The 18,699-nt window shown below is 38.7% G+C and overlaps 1 protein-coding gene across 1 annotated transcript in view; it reads right to left on the bottom strand.

The window, feature by feature from the left end:
- Positions 1 to 18,699, bottom strand: part of LOC136857402 (armadillo repeat-containing protein 8) — an 85,577-nt gene that overhangs the window by 51,256 nt on the left and 15,622 nt on the right. Inside the window, exons 4-7 of the mRNA XM_067136041.2 lie at positions 14,289 to 14,479; positions 13,886 to 14,209; positions 7,809 to 8,051; positions 5,087 to 5,266 (exon numbers count right to left, since the gene is read on the bottom strand). Of these exons, the coding sequence (XP_066992142.1) occupies positions 5,087 to 5,266; positions 7,809 to 8,051; positions 13,886 to 14,209; positions 14,289 to 14,479 (938 nt within the window). The remainder of the gene's footprint in view (positions 1 to 5,086; positions 5,267 to 7,808; positions 8,052 to 13,885; positions 14,210 to 14,288; positions 14,480 to 18,699) is intronic.

Genomic DNA, 18,699 nt, shown 5'->3' with positions numbered 1-18,699 from the left:
GACTCTACTGTACATAATTTTGTGGCAGTCTATAATGACGTGCATACTTTTGAGACAATCTGTGTAGAAAAGGGGCTACAAGTTATTGTGTGCCTGACCTTGCTTTGGAATTTCTAAGAGGGTGTTCTAGCTTTCACAAGAGTTGTTTCCTGTGTTTACAAATACCGCTAACCGGTCAGTACAAGATTGCTCCTTGCAGTGTGTGGATTCTTGACAGCAGAATGGCAAGTGGTTCACGTGATATATTTTCAGCGGGTATTGATGACGATAAATTAATGGAATATTTGGAACAACGCGAAGTGAACGCGGATGATTTATTGGATAGCGATAGTGAGGTTAGTTCAGAGAGTAGTGATGAAATTATACCAGACACGCCCCTGTGATCACCACAGCTAAAGAAGAGGTGTTTATTTGTTTCTAATGGCAGTAAAGCTACTGTGAATACTGTTGTTGATGAAACTAGTGATGACGAAGAAGATGATGATGATGATGATGATGATGATGTCTCTGGAGAACATTTTGTGGAAATTTCTCCCAATGAACCTGACAACATTCCTCAGCCTCCTGTTTCGTTCATGGAAATTCCTGGACCTAAACATGTCCCTCCGCCTGATTCTCCGCCCATATCATACTTCAATTTATTTTTCACTTTTTCTCTGCTAAACCTTATAGACACAGAGACCAATTGCTACGCTGACCAACTCCTTACTTGTAATGAACTGTCACCCAATTCCCGCTCTCGATGTTGGAGATGCACTACGATTGATGAAATAAGGGCATTCATTGCTGTCATCATGAATATGAGACTGATAAGAAAACCTACCACTATTTCATACTGGAGTACTGTAGACCATTTCATTACCCCGTGGTTTGGTGAAATGTTCTCAAGGAATAGGTTTCAGCTTCTTTTGAAATTTTTTCATTTAGTTGACAACAGTAAGCTTTCTCCTCCTGGCTCTCCAAACTATGATCCCTGTGCTCGATTCCAGCCTCTTGTAGATCATGCTAGTAGGCTATTTAGACATCATTATACTCCTCATCAGCAACTTTCCATAGACGAAAGTTTAGTTGGAACTAAATGCCATACACAACTACTCCAATACATGCCGAATAAGCACCATCACAAGTGGGGGATAAAATTTTGGATGTTGTGTGATGCAGTTAGTAAGTATTGTGTTGGTTTTTATACCTACCGAGGAGCAAGACCCACTGAAGACAGAAACGAAATTGGAATTAATGGACTGGCCTACACTGTAGTGACCAAACTCATGTCCCTAGGGAATTATTTTATGAAAGGTTTTCACGTTTACGTAGATAGTTATTTTACGTCAATCCCCCTTGCAAAACATTTATATTCACTTGGAACATTTATTACCGGCACTATACGAAGAAACAGGAAGGGACTACCAGATGCTGTGAAAAAGCCATTTAAATTAGTTTGTAGTAAATATTTCAGACAGGGGCTAATTTTACTAGTGGGATCCAAACAGAAAAAATCTCAGAAAAATCAGGTGGTGGTTATAAGTACACGCGGAGCTGCAATAGAAAGAGAAGTGCCTGCAACTGCTAGAAACATTAATCAACCCAAGAGGAAACCTAATGTGATCTTAGACTATAATCGTTATATGGGTGGCATTGATACAAATGACATGATGGTGTATTTTTATTTAGATGAACGTAGAACTTTGAAATTCTGGAAAAAAGTTACATTCAATATAATTTTGAGAATGGTTTTAAATGCTTATTTGATGTATTTAGAAAACTGTAACAGAAAGAAAATGACTAGGCTCCAGTTCTACTCCAGTATAATTGAATCTCTGAGTGCTGAATGGTTTGAGAATAGACAAAAACACAAATATTCCTGTGTGTGGCGTAAAACTTTTGTCAGGTAAATTAAAAAGACGGTGCGTTGTATGTAGCTCTCCGCAACAGAGAAAGAGGTCGCGAACTGTGTGCATCAAGTGCGATAAAGGGCTGCATACTAAATGTGCAGCTCTTCATAAGTGCCCTAAATAAACAAAATATATTTAAAGTTCTATTTGAACAAAAAACACAGATTTTATATGACGCTGCGTTACGCTTTTTATTGTTCCTATTAGTGTTAGTGATAAGTGATTAGTGTTAGTGATAAGTGGTTAGTGTTAGTGTAAATACCCATAAGTGCTTCAACAGTGGTCTCAAAATTTGAACAACATTATATAGCGATGACGAGTCTTCTTCTCAAAACTTTTTGGTGAGTAAATTTATTTTGTCATTTTCCTTCTTTTTTACTAGTGACATAATAAATTTGTTTGCATTTTTTTTCTTGTTTTTCTTTTTCTCGTTCAAAGCAATTATTGTGTTCATAAATGAATTCTCTGTCATTACGTAAATGCCAGTCCCCGCGGGTCAAGTGTAGTGTGCCTGCCTCTCACTTGGAGGTCATAGGTTCGATTCCCGGACAGGTGAACGGTTTTTACCTGGGTCTGAGTGTTGGTTCGAGGTCCACTCAAACTAAGTGACCCTAAGTGATGACAATCGAGGAGAGATCTTAGGCTGAGAGAGCTACCTTGGTCTAGAAAACCATTAATAATGAACGAGAGAATTCGTCTCACTGACCATGCGTCACCTCATAAACTGCAGGTCTTCGGACTGAGCAGCGGTCGCTTAGTAGACCAAGGCCCATCAGGGCTTTAGTGCCATAGATGTTTTAATTACGCATATTGTATTGTATTGTAAAATGTTTTTTAAAATAGATACTGGGACAGAAAACTAGAAAAGGGGATTTCCGATAAAATAAAAACTATAATCTCAACTATTATTTTTTACTTTTTAATAACCCAGAACTATTTTTATGCAATCTAGTCCACACATATAAAATTTATCTTAAGTGTTTGCCATACACCGATATATACATGAATTTTATCAGTGAGTAAAATTGTCTTATCTTCATTAGTGACATATGTTTTAATTTTAATTTTTTATGTTTTTATTTTTCGCGTTCAAAGTAGTTTATATAATTATATTTAGAAATAAATTCTACATTATCACGTATATTCTTTTGTATCATAGATGGTATTTTCAAAGTAGATATTGAGAGAGAAAGTGCGAAAATGTTTTTCTCTTCCTAAAAGTAAACGTTATCGACAACCATAATATCAACAATAATACTTTTAAATTCTTTATATCACTCTAAATCAGTTGTTTATTTTATGTAGTCGATGTGTAGAAAATTTCTTGCTGGTATTTGACATACACCGGTAGATATACGCGAATGTTAAAATGCACATAATTCTACTAAAAACGGCCTGGCACTTTACAGTAGTAGAGTACAGGCGGAGCTCTGACCTCTGCCAGCTGCTAGTGAGCGGCCGACCAGATCGGCTCCTGGCTCCAAGAGGGTTAATGTAGAGGCTCACTTAGTAGTAGTATGACCGGGTCTAGAATTACATTTTAGGCCTATTCCAAATTATAGCACCACAATTCACTAAATAACTCAAAATTAAACCCCGAAAAGAGCCGTTTCTAAAGAAAAGCTTAAGCTGCTTCTTCTTCACTTTTATTTTCTGCATTCATTTTATTCCAAATTATCAGTGAAGAGGGGTTTCTCCGTGGCTTGGAGGAAAAAACTGCCTCCAAGTAAGATAGATTTTTCCGCCGCCAGTGTAGTGAATTGATATTTTCTGACTCATCGGGTACTCCTAGGAAACAGATTAGTAAAAGGGCATAGCTTTTGCCCTGGGACTCTCCACTATTCGACGTCGCCCCCCACCGAAAAAAGACAAAGAGTGTTCATGGAGTATTCTGCAGTTTGGTCATTCCAGCTCTGGAACTTTGGATTGTTAGATCGCCAGCGTAGTACTGTTAATTAAAAGTGAGGAAATGTGTGGTTTTTCATTTGATTAAGTATTTCATATGAAAGCATTGCTTTTGATCACGGCATTCCTACTGATGTCATTGTAATGATCTATGTTCATTTCAGTTGGGAAAACCACTATGACAGTCTTTCTGAGGATTTAAAAAGGCATGTGGAGTGACATTATAATGAAAACTCTCCAACCTGATTGTGACTGATGGTAAGCAAGCGGGCCTACCATTACAATGAAAATTCCCTTACCCCTCTTCACATGAGAAAAGACGTATGGTGACTTCCCCATTGCATTTCTAGCCTAACGTTACGAGCTACGCAATTTAATACAATTTTGTTCACATGTACACTACCTAACCTAGAATTCTGTATACAATGTAGAACTCTGTAGCGAAGCACGGGTACATCAGCTAGTAATTTATAAATCAAAGGGCTCAACTATACAGATAAGGAATACCAACTCTCAGATCGAATCAAGAACACTAGGTTACTATACGGACATTGACATAGTTCAAGACCAACAACAACAGTTTTAATGTGTTATTTCAGTTACAATTTTAAATGTGTAGTCCAACTTCATCAATGTTTGAGACTTTAGATTTTAAATTAAGACATACCAAATTATATTCTTTATTATTGGTTGAATGTAAACATATGTTTCCAATTAGATCATGGCTGAAGATGACCCAATGTATGTACTGTAGGGTCAAAACTAGCACCAATTATATAGGACACTATATTAAGCTCAAATGAAATGGCATATGGCTTTTAATGGTATTGAATAGGTGAGCCTTTCTCTACCCTTTGTTAGTGATCAATTGTCAATACAGACCTTCATGAAATTCATAACTTTGTATTAAATTTTAACATTATTCATGGTGCATTTTAAATGTGGATGAAAATAGCATTAAGTAAATTTTGGCGTCTGATTACAACTTCAGCAATGAACCCAAGAGCTCCAGTATGTTACTTGCCTTACAAGGATTTATATCTTCATTTATAAACGTACTGTCTCCTGTAAATTCACCCCATTGTTGTACTTTATACACAATGCTTTAAGTACCTTCAATTGATTCATTTTAAACAGCCAAACACTTGCAAAATGTAATGAATCTTTGTTAGTTAAAGCACAGAATATTTGTGTCTACACTTTTCATGATTGGGAAGTCAGACCATTATAATGGAGAAGGTAACAAATAGTTTAATCCTACTCAACCGAGAGGATATGGCCACACCAACCTGAAATGTGGTGCGCAGCTGTTGCACCGAACGGGAGAGGGAGTGGAGACATCTGACAGCTGCCAAACGGACCTTGGGACTGGGATCTTGTAGACCACTCACGATGTGATCCATCAGGTTGTCCGTGTCGATGATCTTCTTTCGGATGTCCTCATCATTTGCACCAAGAGAAGCAAATGCCTGGAAATAGACAAGATGAATTCAGTTGTCTTTACAACTTCTACCATCAGAAAATTAACTACAAGAATGTGCCCATATAAAGTATACACAAAACTGCAAAAGAACCTCACGGTTTGCATCACCTTCGTTTAGTGAATAAATGACCTGTACGTGGAGAAAAAATGACAGACACAGACAGTTTTATGTGGTGAAGAACGGGAACATCTCGGTCAGAAGAGGATAAGAGTTAACAGAGTGTGGTCGGATAGCAATGATCTCACTGTTCTTCATCATGTATTGTCTAAAGAAGATAAATCATTCACTCAGTCAATCCATCTCAAAATATACTTATAGATTTATTAATCTTTTCATTGCTGAGATAAAGTCTCTTTTGTAAGAACCCCATGCTGAATTATTTTTAATAACTGACCTGGATAACTAAAAGTCGAAAATAACATGGGAAAATCAGAAAGGATCTTGTCTTCTTGTCTTAAATTGTTACACTGACTATGTAAATCCACAGCCTGTTTCCAGCCATTCGACCAGGTCAGGAATGGAATGAATGAAGCCCCCATCTAGCGGCGAGGATAGGAATAGTGCCGGCTGCCAAAGCCGGTCGCACTCCTCTGGGGCAATGATTAATGAATGACAGATGAAATGATATTGGAAAGTGTTGCTGGAATGAATTATGACAGGGAAAACTGGAGTACCTGGAGAAAAACCTGTCCCGCCTCCGCTTTGTCCAGCACAAAGCTCAAATGGAGTGACCGGGATTCAAACCACAGAACCCAGTGGTAACAGACCGGCGCGCTGCCGCTTGAGCCACGGCTCCTGTTACACTGACTCAGGAGGGTCCTGAACTGATCACTTTCTAACACAAAGTCTAACTATACTATGTACAGCAAATTCAAGATTATCCAACATAAAAGGCCAAAACATAGACAAACATAAAAATATTAATTAAAGAACAATAAAGAGCTCAACTTACATGTTTCTGGTGGTTGCAAACGGTCCTAACAGCCCACTTTCAAACAAATATTTAACTACACTGAATACAATAAATTTAGGTACTGCCCAATTTGAGTTGGAAGAGTGCTGACCTCTGGATAAAAGAACTATGGGTTCAAACCTCGCAGGGAAGTCAGAGTTTTGAACGGCAGAAAAAAATCTATTTGACACTCCATGTTGTACAATATTGTCATGAAAAAAAAAATCTCTGGTGACACATTTGGCATTTCCCAACAAAATTAATTAAAACTAAACTAAAGATTGCCCAACAGAGTTCTATTTCTCTGCCATCTGGAAGACAAAAATAGAATGTTGAAACTGACATACCTTTTTTTAGCACATGGCTTTTAGTACTGGAAGTGTCCGAGGACATGTCTGGCTCACCAGTTCTGTAGCTGATTTTCTTGCTACACCCCATGGACGTGACCTACATGTACCACTGTGCGAGGGTGTTGTATGTGGGTGTAACTGCACGTGCTGGGACTGGAAAGGTAGCGGCTGTGACTTCAGAAATGTACCTTCCCATATTTACCTGGAGTTGAAACAGGAAACCGAGGATGACCTTGGGGGATACGAACCCACCTGTCTCCCGAGTACAGAACTAGCAGCCGTAACTGTCTGTACCGCAATGCACTGACCTCTTCAGTATTCTTCTTCTTCTTCTACTACTACTACTTCTTCGACTGGCTATGGAGCACATTATTTCAACCATTTGCATCCTTGAGCTTTAATTCTTTCCCAGTATTCCCGCATTCGCTTTCTGTGAGCCTTTTTTCTTTCATCAATCCACTTCTTCCTGTTTCCAACTTTGGCTCTTCTTGGAATTGCCGATATGCTCTAATTTTCTTCTGGAGAGGAACATGTTCCTGGATGTCTTCATGTGTGATCCCTGTTTCTTCATCATCATCAACAATGTCCCACTCCAGTCACCCGGGAGTAGTTTCCCTGTTTCTTGAAGGTTTTTTTTCAACTTCTGTGAACCAGGGTGTCTTGGTGTTCTTGTTGAGAAAATAGTAAAAGATCCACTTGGTCAATTTCTACGAGCTCGTACGTGTTATGCAGCCATAAAAATTAATCCTCCATTTCCAAATGCTGTCCGTTATCCTTTCCCCATGCAGGTGCAGTTCATTGTTATGCCCTCTCCTGTACTCACCATTTTCTCTGATTGGTCGTAGGATCTTTCTCAGGATGTTTCTTTCTTCGGCTTCTACTTCTTCAATTCGACCCTTCCTGTTCCATCCAAGGCATTGTGCTCCATACAGGGCCTCTGGATGAATGATTGAACAATAACGTCTTGACGTTGATGGACACTGATCTTTTGTTATAGACATTTCTAGTTAGTTAGTATACCAGTTCTATCTTGTTGATCGTAGATGTGAATGCTACTTTCTCAGAGTTGTTAGGTACTATGCACTCGCCTAAGTACTTAAATTTTTCTGCTCGTTTGATATTTCCCTGTTCTACAATTAAGTTTCTAGTATTATTATTATATCCATTTAGATACAATTTATGACACGTTGGTTGGAGAACAAGTAAAAGACAGCGCCAAACTCACCCTGAAGGCAGCTTGCTTCATGTCCTGGGAGGTCTTGTTCTCTTGTTCCAGACGCTGTGCTGCTTGGTTTGGGTGGAGAAGAGGTTCCGGCTGATAGCGCAGTAGTTCAGCCAGGGTGGGAACCAGATGATTAGAGATAGATGCTAGGCGCTGCAATTCTGTATCCACCTCTGTCAGGTATGCCAGGGTCTCGGCTGCAGTGATGCGCTCAGAACAAGGACGATCTTTCATGCACAGTCTCACCTGTTGAACAATTAGCAGTGACTTTTGGACATCTCAAAACAGACAGGTATAGAACACGGAAGAAAATCTCCTAATCTGAAAATATACAAATCTGAAGTTAAGGTGCTTTAGCTAGTTACAAATGAAAGGACAGGTTATTTTAATCAAAAGCACTTGAACATTATAAACAAATAAGCATACTGTCGATAAACAAGATAATTATTTAAGGAGAGGTTCTTTCACTTTTCTTAACAAGCAGGAATATTTTCTTCTATCAATTATTTTCCTGTAGGAGAGATTCAATAACTACTACTGTAAATTCCAACTCATTTTGGTTTCCTATTTCAATAGTTTCCTTTCTCGGCACTATAAAGCTGCCGGTGTTGCTTTAATCATTACACTAACTATAGAACTGACAACAACGGCATTATCATATACATCATGCGATTCTGAGGTGGTAGTAATTTTGATTTATAAACATACCATTTAGCCTAATCAGACACAGTATACATCACATTAAAAGTAAAAATACCTTTATCAGGAAAAAAAAAAATGAGCCTGGATTCATTTCTTTGAAATATCAGCAAATGTCCTCTTGTCTGAGAAGGAGCAAAATTTTAATTTAAAGAACTTGTTCCTCATGTTTGTCTTTCTGTTTCTCCCTCTTCTGATAGTAACCTACCATTTTACTGAATTCTGTGTTACTGGGCGAGTTGGCCGTGCGGTTAGAGGGGCACAACTGTGAGCACACATCCGGGAGATAGTGGGTTCGAACCCCACTGTCAGCAGCCCTGAAAATGGTTTTCCATGGTTTACCATTTTCACACCTTAATTAAGACCACGACCGCTTCCTTCCCATTCCTAGGCCTTTCCTGTCCCATCGTTGCCGTAAGACCTATCTGTGTCAGTGTGATGTAAAGCAATTAGTAAAAAAGTGAATTCTGTGTTCCTATCTTTCTATATGATTTGAAACCTCTTAATGTGCGGTTAGTATGATATTTAGATTGATGCTTTCATGGCCCATAATTGTAGACATGATAATAAGCTCCTATGCCATGTTAGAAAACTAGGTGATATACTTTAAGTTTTGCAGAGAACTTTGCTCAGTTTCAGAAGAAAATCTCATCTGTTCATGAGTAAAACTCCTCTAATAATGAGGGTTACAATTTCAGAATGCTTTTAAGAATGTCTATAGGAATTGGTACTCTCGTTTGTCACTATACCCTATCTCAAATAACCTGGGAGATAATGTCAACATCAAGAACACGTGGTAAATGCGATGGTACTGTCTATCTTTTGGTAAGGCGTTAAAAATACTTTACATGTGTTAAGTAATGTTATTTCCATGTAAAAGTTATGTACATCATCTAAATCCGTTTATGTTCACTGTTTAGTTTCAATTTATAATTGATACTCGCCAATTAAAGTGCCTTTTGAGAGGGGCAATGTGTCAACAGCGGAACAGCCATAGCAGTATTCAGTAGCGGTTCATTTCGCTAACATACAACCCATTGTGTTTTCTGTTTACTGCTGTGTTCTGGGTGTTATTGGCGCGCTAGTGATAACCCATATTATCACGAGTTTCTTTCGCACTAATATGTAGTAATATATCATAATTAATTAAGTCGGTAGTCAGTCTTTGTCTTGGTGTTTAGGATTTAGTTAACTGTTTTAACTTACATTTACATAAGCGTTGTTCAAGTTCTGTGTGGAGTGAAGATGGGTGAAGATGGGTGAGAAGTGGAGATAAACAGTGTGTTCTCAAGTTGTTAAGAATTTTAGTGACGCAAATCCTGGTAGTACTCTCGAAAATGTGATGACGTTAGCAGCAGCTACTTCTTAATGTCATTCCACAGCATATTAAGGACTCGTGTGGCACATATTGAGTAGATGATATCGCATTGCAATCCGGAAGGCACATTTTAAGGTTACCTCCGAATGGTACTATCGTTCTTTAAATCCAATTGAAAGTGCGTGGAGCCATGTTAAAGGCGATATGGCTAGGAACAACAAAACTTTCACCTTTTCAATACTAAAATATATTCACAAAATTATAAATTACACGGTACTAGTTTCGACCCATCTAGGGGTCATCATCAGCCGTATTGGAGCAAAGATCACTTTTGGCGAAATCCTAAGAAAATGTTATTTTAAAGATTAACAAGTGAAATGAGATGTTATTATGGTAATAGTTAATAATACAAGGAATATACATACTAAGAGGTTTCTAACAAAGAATAAAGTATAAATGGGGTGTTGTAAAAATTATAATCATGGAAATCAGTAAGTTCTTGTATTGAAATGAAATATTGCTTAGGAAGAGAGCTTAAGGTGGGACTGAAGGGTGCGGGAGAAAGTGTAATTGTCTTGGAAAAGTACCTTTGATTAAATTTAGGATTGAGTTTAGGTTGGCTGCATTATTGTTTCTGAGGAAGGTGATAAATAGATCGAAGAGTATGTTGGGTTTCTCTGAGATTTCATTGAGATTGTGACTGGCATTAAAGTATTGGTCTAGGTGTATGTAGTAATTTTCCATTATGTTGAGTAAAGGGCCCTTGTTTGCTAATACGAGGATGTCCATGTCTTGTTCAATATTGGTGAAATTATGGTTATAATCTTGCATGTGTTGGCCGATGGCTGAAAACCTGTTGTATTTTATTGCGTTAGTGTGCTCGTGGTATCTGATAATGAAGTTTCTCCCGGTTTGCCCGATGTAGGTTTTTTTACAGGTGGTACATTTGATCCTATAAACTCCTGATTTTAAAAAACTGCTGGTCTTGTTGATGTGTGAAGTATTGTATAAAACGTTCATGTTCTTATTGTTGGTTTTGAAGGCTATTTTAACGCCTTGTTTCTTAAAGATGTTGGTTAACTTGTAGATATCATTGTTGAACGTGAAGGTGGAAAATGTTAGAGGTTTGGTTATTTCTTTTTTGAGGGTAGTTTTTGGGCGATGTTTGTGTTTATTGATTATCCTTTCTAGATTTAACCATCACTAGAAACTCAGATTCTTTCAGTTATAAAATTTTCAGAAAACCCACTCAAACAGCCTCCACCATTCGCCAAGATTCAGTGCACCCCCAGTCCCACAAACGAGCCACATACAACAGCCTAGTTCACCGAGCCTTCAGCATACCTATGTCCAATAAAGATCTAAAAAACGAACTCAACACAATCCGCGGAATCGCAAAATTCAACGGCTTCAGCAATCATTTTATAGAAAGGATAATCAATAAACACAAACATCGCCCAAAAACTACCCTCAAAAAAGAAATAACCAAACCTCTAACATTTTCCACCTTCACGTTCAACAATGATATCTACAAGTTAACCAACATCTTTAAGAAACAAGGCGTTAAAATAGCCTTCAAAACCAACAATAAGAACATGAACGTTTTATACAATACTTCACACATCAACAAGACCAGCAGTTTTTTAAAATCAGGAGTTTATAGGATCAAATGTACCACCTGTAAAAAAACCTACATCGGGCAAACCGGGAGAAACTTCATTATCAGATACCACGAGCACACTAACACAATAAAATACAACAGGTTTTCAGCCATCAGCCAACACATGCAAGATTATAACCATAATTTCACCAATATTGAACAAGACATGGACATCCTCGTATTAGCAAACAAGGGCCCTTTACTCAACATAATGGAAAATTACTATATACACCTAGACCAATACTTTAATGCCAGTCACAATCTCAATGAAATCTCAGAGAAACCCAACATACTCTTCAATCTATTTATCACCTTCCTCAGAAACAATAATGCAGCCAACCTAAACTCAATCCTAAATTTAATCAAAGGTACTTTTCCAAGACAATTACACTTTCTCCCGCACCCTTCAGTCCCACCTTAAGCCCTCTTCCTAAGCAATATTTCATTTCAATACAAGAACTTACTGATTTCCATGATTATAATTTTTACAACACCCCATTTATACTTTATTCTTTGTTAGAAACCTCTTAGTATGTATATTCCTTGTATTATTAACTATTACCATAATAACATCTCATTTCACTTGTTATTCTTTAAAATAACATTTTCTTAGGATTTCGCCAAAAGTGATCTTTGTCCAATACGGCTGATGAAGACCCCTAGATGGGTCGAAACTAGTACCGTGTAATTTATAATTTTGTGAATATATTTTAGTATTGAAAAGGTGGAAACGTTTACGTTGTTATTATTATTACTTATATATTATTCTCAGTTCAATACGGACCAAAAACATGAAATTCATAACCATTAAAAACTTTCACCCTTGCAGAAGTGAGAAAACTGTTGCTGGAAGGGATTGAACTAGTGTCCCCTCAACGTTGGGAAATGTATGTAAAACACATCGAGATGGAAGAAAACCAAATGCGGGATATAGACCAGTTAGTAGACGATGCCATTGAATGGATAGTGATAAATGTGAACGACTTCGACAGTGACGACATGGAAGGAATTGAGCAATCTTTCTTCTACAAGTGACATTGGCGAGTACATTAACCTGCAGAATTGTACAGAATATTGTTACGAATAAAACTCCCGTTTGTTTCATTACTCCAATTTATTTCAGGATGATCCAATAAATGCACACACATATATACCCACACAATTCTAATTAACCATGAACAGCCACGCTCACTGTCTGTTTACAAGTCTCTCTCTCTCTTCCTTATCGCGCAGCAGGCGGTCCAACCCGTTGGTATACCTGCGGACGTTTAATCCTTATTTTCATTTTCCCCAAGTCCAGTCACCTCATACACCAGCTGTGTGTAGACAGCTGGATCTGAACACAGGGCTACGAGCCACTCAACACACGACAACTGTTCACTGGTTCGACTCCACAGACTGTCCAGTAATTCACACAGTCACATGCAGTAAACAGCTAGACAGCTCGACAGTATTCAACAGCAGGACAATACTTACAACAGCGAATATTTACACAGGTCCATTTACCCTCATAGTCATGATAGCGGCCTCCCTCACTGACTCACAGTGATCCTCAGTCCACAGAAATACACAAACACACAGTACTCTCAGGTAGTACACAGTCTTCCGTTCCATCTCTTCCAGCCCACCTACTCAGTGGATTCTCCGACACCACAACAACAGCTCCTCGTTCAGACCTCGGTGTGACACTAGCGACAACCAACATCTCAGTCGCCCTCAGCCCAGCCACTGAACCCTAATGCACTGAGCCTCTCACTTACACCATGCAGTCCAGCACTCACTGACTGTCCACGGCTAGCCCCCCTTTTTATAGCTCGGGTGATTTCAGCCAGAATTTTCGCGAGGTGGCTAGAGGCAGAACATTCCCGTTGAATCTCCAAGAAACTCACAGGTAAGCTGGCCGACAAGAACAACACACAGAAAGGCGGCCGCACCCCACAAGCCGGCTGGGAGATTCCAGGTTGTGAGAGTCACTAGCCCCATCCTGGAAGTTCTGAAAGGGGCTACCACGGGGCTGGCATATAACAATATCATCTTGATTCATTCTGGTGATTGTTAATGTTGTATTCTTTTTATATGTTAGTTACAGATTATTTGAACTAGTTATTGATTCTGCATGTTTTTGACTGATGTTTTTATGCAACTAGTACTGCAACGTGCATGTGGCCGGACTTATTATTCTTATCTCCCAGGTAATTTGAGATAGGGTAGAGATGGCTCACTGTGTGCTAGTCTTCCGAGTGGGAGGTGGCGAGAAAATCTTAGCTCGAATTAAGATGTTCCCTGTTCCATCGTACATCCATAAACAGCAAGGTCATCAGACAAATCAGGGAGAAACGTGGTAGAAGGAATCGATACATATAAAAATAAATATTCTTTACATACATCATAAAATGTACTCACCAGACAGGGTAAGGTCTTGAACAGTATCTTAGGGTCTTCTGCACTGAGAGCTCCAGCCCGATGCATGTAGGTCACACACTTGGCCGAAGCGAGCTGCATCTCGCTAGTCTTATCGCGTGACATCAGACCCACTAGAATGTCCGGCACAGATTTACCCCCAAAACTTGCTGTCGACACTACGGAAGACACCTTCTGGTTCTGGAAGCACATGTTGGCAAGACAGCAGAGACTGGGCATCTGGACCTTGTAGTGAGGGGAACACAGGAGGGCTGCCAACGTCTGCACAGCCCCTTGGGCACAGAGCAGGTTCTGGTTCTCTACGTTCTGTACACAGACAACACTTCAGTTGGCAAGACATCTAAGAGATGAACCAAGGAGAAGCACCTGAATATGAGAACTTTACCTTACAGGCAGCAGCAAGGATGGTCATCACACACACTTGATTGGATACAGAATTCGGTACCAGGCTCAACAGATGCATTGGCAAGTTCTCATCCTGGTAAATGAGCTCCACAGGAGCACACGGTGACTGGAAGATGGTGCGCAAACAACAGAGACAGGCCTCAATGAGTCGCGAATCATCACTTAACAAGCCTGCGATCACACCATCACTTTGTTAAAATAACAATTACCTTTACTTTCAAACTGATACAACAAAGATATCTTAAGACAAACACATCTACCTGAATACCAGGGTCCAGTCCTAGCGAGGAATGGAATTTCATACTACATAGTAAATACTACAATTTTACACTTTAATAATAATGTGACGTACCCACTTTGCCCACAGATGTATGACAAATTTATAACGTGGCGGGTCACTTTAATATTAAAATAAATAAATGATATGTCATTGTTTCTCCAGAAACAGTATCCCAAGGGCGCCAGTCTTCAAGCTTATGGCTTGAAAACAAAAGTAGATAATTAATAATAATAATAATAATAATAAATAAATAAATAAAAATACGTAATGAGACTCAAAAAACTCCCAGGGGTGGGGTGAACGGAACACAAATCATTAAGTACACTAACTTGGAACTTAAGGATCATTAATAATCATTTCATAAAATACAAATTAAAACAGCTATTTATTAAGATGAAAAACGTGACGTAACGGCGTTTTAACGACATCTGGACTTACGTAAGCAAAAGAAAAATTGAATGAAATTAATTTTAAAAATGAACTGTTGCGCGAAGACTTGCAGTAACTTATGCCATAAGCTCACCAAATGTAGACTCTGTTGTCTTGAAGCTGAAGATGGGTGGATCTCTCTTACAGGCTGCCTCATCTGTTGTTGGATTCCAGTCCTACATCCACATTTCCTGTCTTTAACACTTCCTATTGTACTCCTTACATAAAGTCGTAATGAGTCCTAATTTTAAGTGCAAAACCACCATGGGTTATGTTCATGGAGAGAATACCTTCGTATTCTTCCGTATTACGGAACAGTAGCGTAGCTAAATTCATAATAAAAGCTCTCCTCCCCTATACCAGTCAGAACCGGTCTCCCGTTGACTACCTCTCGTCATTGAGATAACAAGTCCCAATGAGAGTAACTTTTGAGTAGAATATACTCAGATGCGAAGTGAACTAAGTTAAAATCTTCTCCGGTGTGTAGACGTAGAATCGTAGTAAGATTATCTTCCAAGAGTGAGAATCAGAATCAGAATGTCCGAATCTCCGAATCTGAATGTGAGTCTGAAAGAGAATCTGAATGTGAGTCTGAAAGAGAATCTCTTCTCCAGCCCTTGTCGGTGGTATATATTGGTTCAAAAGTCTCCTTCCATCAGCCATATCACATGGTCCAGTAAGATTCGAGGTCTCATCCCTTCTCCCATGTATTGCTGTGCATCCATCACGTTGCTTCATTACGTTCATTCACATAGGCTGAACTTTCCCGCTGAAATAAAGCGTCCCCAAGCTGAGTTTGAAAAGTGGGTGTTAATAATGTATCAACTGTCTCTTCATGAGGTGGAGAGGGTAAAGTCTCTCGTAATCTAGATGACGTACTTTTCCTGGAATTGGGATGGAATTAGCCTGCTGACTCTGGTCACCTCACAACGGCTATTGGAAAGTTTACTGCAAGTTATAAATATGCGTGATGTTGAAATACTTTACCCAATAATTTGTTCGTTCAGAATACGTTATAGCCGCGATACAAAGAAATGAAATGATGATTGAAGTGGATGATAAAAACCCTATATATATATACATATTAATTTTAAAATGACCTATCAGTGATTAAATATATACATCTTATCAATTAAATATATAGTTCAATAATTAAAAATGTACAGTGATGTCCCAAACATCACATTCGCCCCTCTGAGCCTGAAACAAGTAGTACTTCGTTGAGGGCTCACACCCACACTTTGCCACTTACGATACACTTGTTTCCAAAACAACTGTACATTCATTCATTACTGTATACAACATAACACTATTTTACAAAATTACAACTTGATGATTCCACCTACAACTTAATAACAAATAATATATAACACTTCAAAATTTCCATTAAAACACAATATTACAACTTAGCGAGTTTCTGATGTCTCACTTTCTCAAATGTTCGTCACCTCTTGCTGATTTTATGAATCCAGTGTATGCAATACTTGACAATTCAATTTAGATCTGTACAAAATTTACACAAACAAAATGCATCGTATTACTCTTTCAAGTGTTTATACATTCTTGCTGTATGACTATCACTTCACACACGCTAACACATTCACGTGGTTTTAGCCTAGGGTAAAATTATTGCAAGTCTTTATGATGACTTCTTATAGTCTACGGGGAATTTACAAATTTTAAACTGCAATATTAATGATCCTCGTTATATAAAATCAAATACTAGATTACCCATACATGGCGTTACGTAAAGAGAACAGACGTAACCTTGGTAATGAACTCGTGTCAATCGTATACACACATCGTGTAGCAAGCAAAACGAAACTTGGGAAACTCCACCTACCAGAGAGCAGTCACTCCACGCTGCGACAGATGTATATTATATAAGAGATAAGCGTGGTCTGGCTCACTGACCTATATTCCAGCACTATGGAAAATCCATCGGACTCGTAATATATTTACGTAAACTTCTAATGTTGTACGTACCCATTAAAATGCAATCGCCGTCAGATAATTTATAAGCACAAGGTCCTAGTTTCTTATGTATACGATAAGGTCCTTGATATAAAACTCCAGCCATATCATCAGCATAAACCGTGGCGAAATCCCCTTGTTCATCACCTAATGCAATATTTAATGCTCTAATTAAGGCTGCAGAACTAGTCTTCGTCCCGTAGGGAACGCGCTGAAACTGATACAAGCTGTACTTATGACTAAATGCTGTCAGAGGCCTGTCCTCTACTCTCAAAGGAATCTGCCAAAAGCTACTTCTTAAATCAACACATGAAAACCATTTTTTACCCTCAAAGCCCTGAATTAACTCTTCAATAGTCTGCGATTTTAACTGGTCAGTACAAATACGTCTATTCATATCTCTCCCATCAATGCAAAGTCTGACGCTCCCATCACTCTTAGGCACAACGATTAAAGAATTTACATACTGGCTATTAGACACTTCAATTATCCCATCAGCTAACATAGCTTGTATCTGATCGTCAACTGCCTTGGCATATTTGTGTGGGATAGCATACCGTGGCCCGCTGAAAGGACTGTCATCCAGCACTGAAAAAGAATGTTCATAAACATGTGTTTTACCGGGTTTCTTAGAAAAAATCTCAGCGTGTTCACATAACACTGCCAACAATTCGTCCCTCTGGACTTCCTCTAATTTACTGTTACTCGCAGCTTCAAATAAGGCATCCTTCTGATCCTCTTTCAACCACAACTGGCATAAATTAAACCCCTCACTGGGTTTCTCCTCATATCTAGAAACCTCAATAACACTCCACATAGAACAAACATTCGTTTTCCTCTGAATTTCATTTCTCAGTTCGAGTTTGACATACTTATTATCCCACTTCAGATTTACCGTTGCATCATCGTAATCTAGTTGAGCCGATTTTAAAGTCAGCCAGTCACATCCCAAGATGAGATCAAATACAAGCTGAGGAATAACCAAACATACCTGTACTGAAATAAAACCCTCTATACAAATCGGCACCGCAACCTGCTTGTATATTTGTTTCGACTTTTTACCAACAGCTGTAATAATGAATGTAGACTTAACAGGCATCTCTTCTATCATAATACCCTGTTTAACTAAAGAGTCATACCATTCTGAACTAATACATGATTTCTGACTTCCAGTATCAATTAATGCGTTAACATACGCCCCCCAAACTTCTAATTGAACCACAGGATTAATCACTTTATCACCCGAATCTAAATAATTATTATCTGGTTCACACATAAGGTCTTCCTTAACATCTAGGTCATATGGCAATAGTTTCATAACACAATTCCTAACTACTTCCTGGTAAGGCTGGAATTCTGACCCATCATTACAGCCTGCATTTAGTTTAAAGGTTGCGATCGTGTACCTACACTTGGCTCGTTAGTAACTTGTCCTCTGACTTGTTGGGTATTTCCCGTTGTATTTTCAGGTGCGCCACCCCTACCGTTATGCCTTGGCTGAAACCGATTACGATTCTCGTAGTTTGGCTGTCTCGTATTGTCCCTTGGTTCACTATGAGGAACAAAATTATGTGAGTTTCCTGTTCTATGCCCAATGTTTCCTAGTGCATCAAAACTCCCTAATAACTGCTCCATTTCCTGAATAGTTTTAATACTTTGCATACACGCTGCTTCGCGTACCCTGTCTGGAAAATGTCGTAACAGTAAT

The sequence above is a fragment of the Anabrus simplex genome, chromosome 1, assembly GCF_040414725.1.
Source record: "Anabrus simplex isolate iqAnaSimp1 chromosome 1, ASM4041472v1, whole genome shotgun sequence".
Lineage (NCBI taxonomy): Eukaryota > Metazoa > Arthropoda > Insecta > Orthoptera > Tettigoniidae > Anabrus > Anabrus simplex.
Note: the sequence above shows the minus strand (reverse complement) of the source record. Positions and strands in the feature narration are given on the sequence as shown.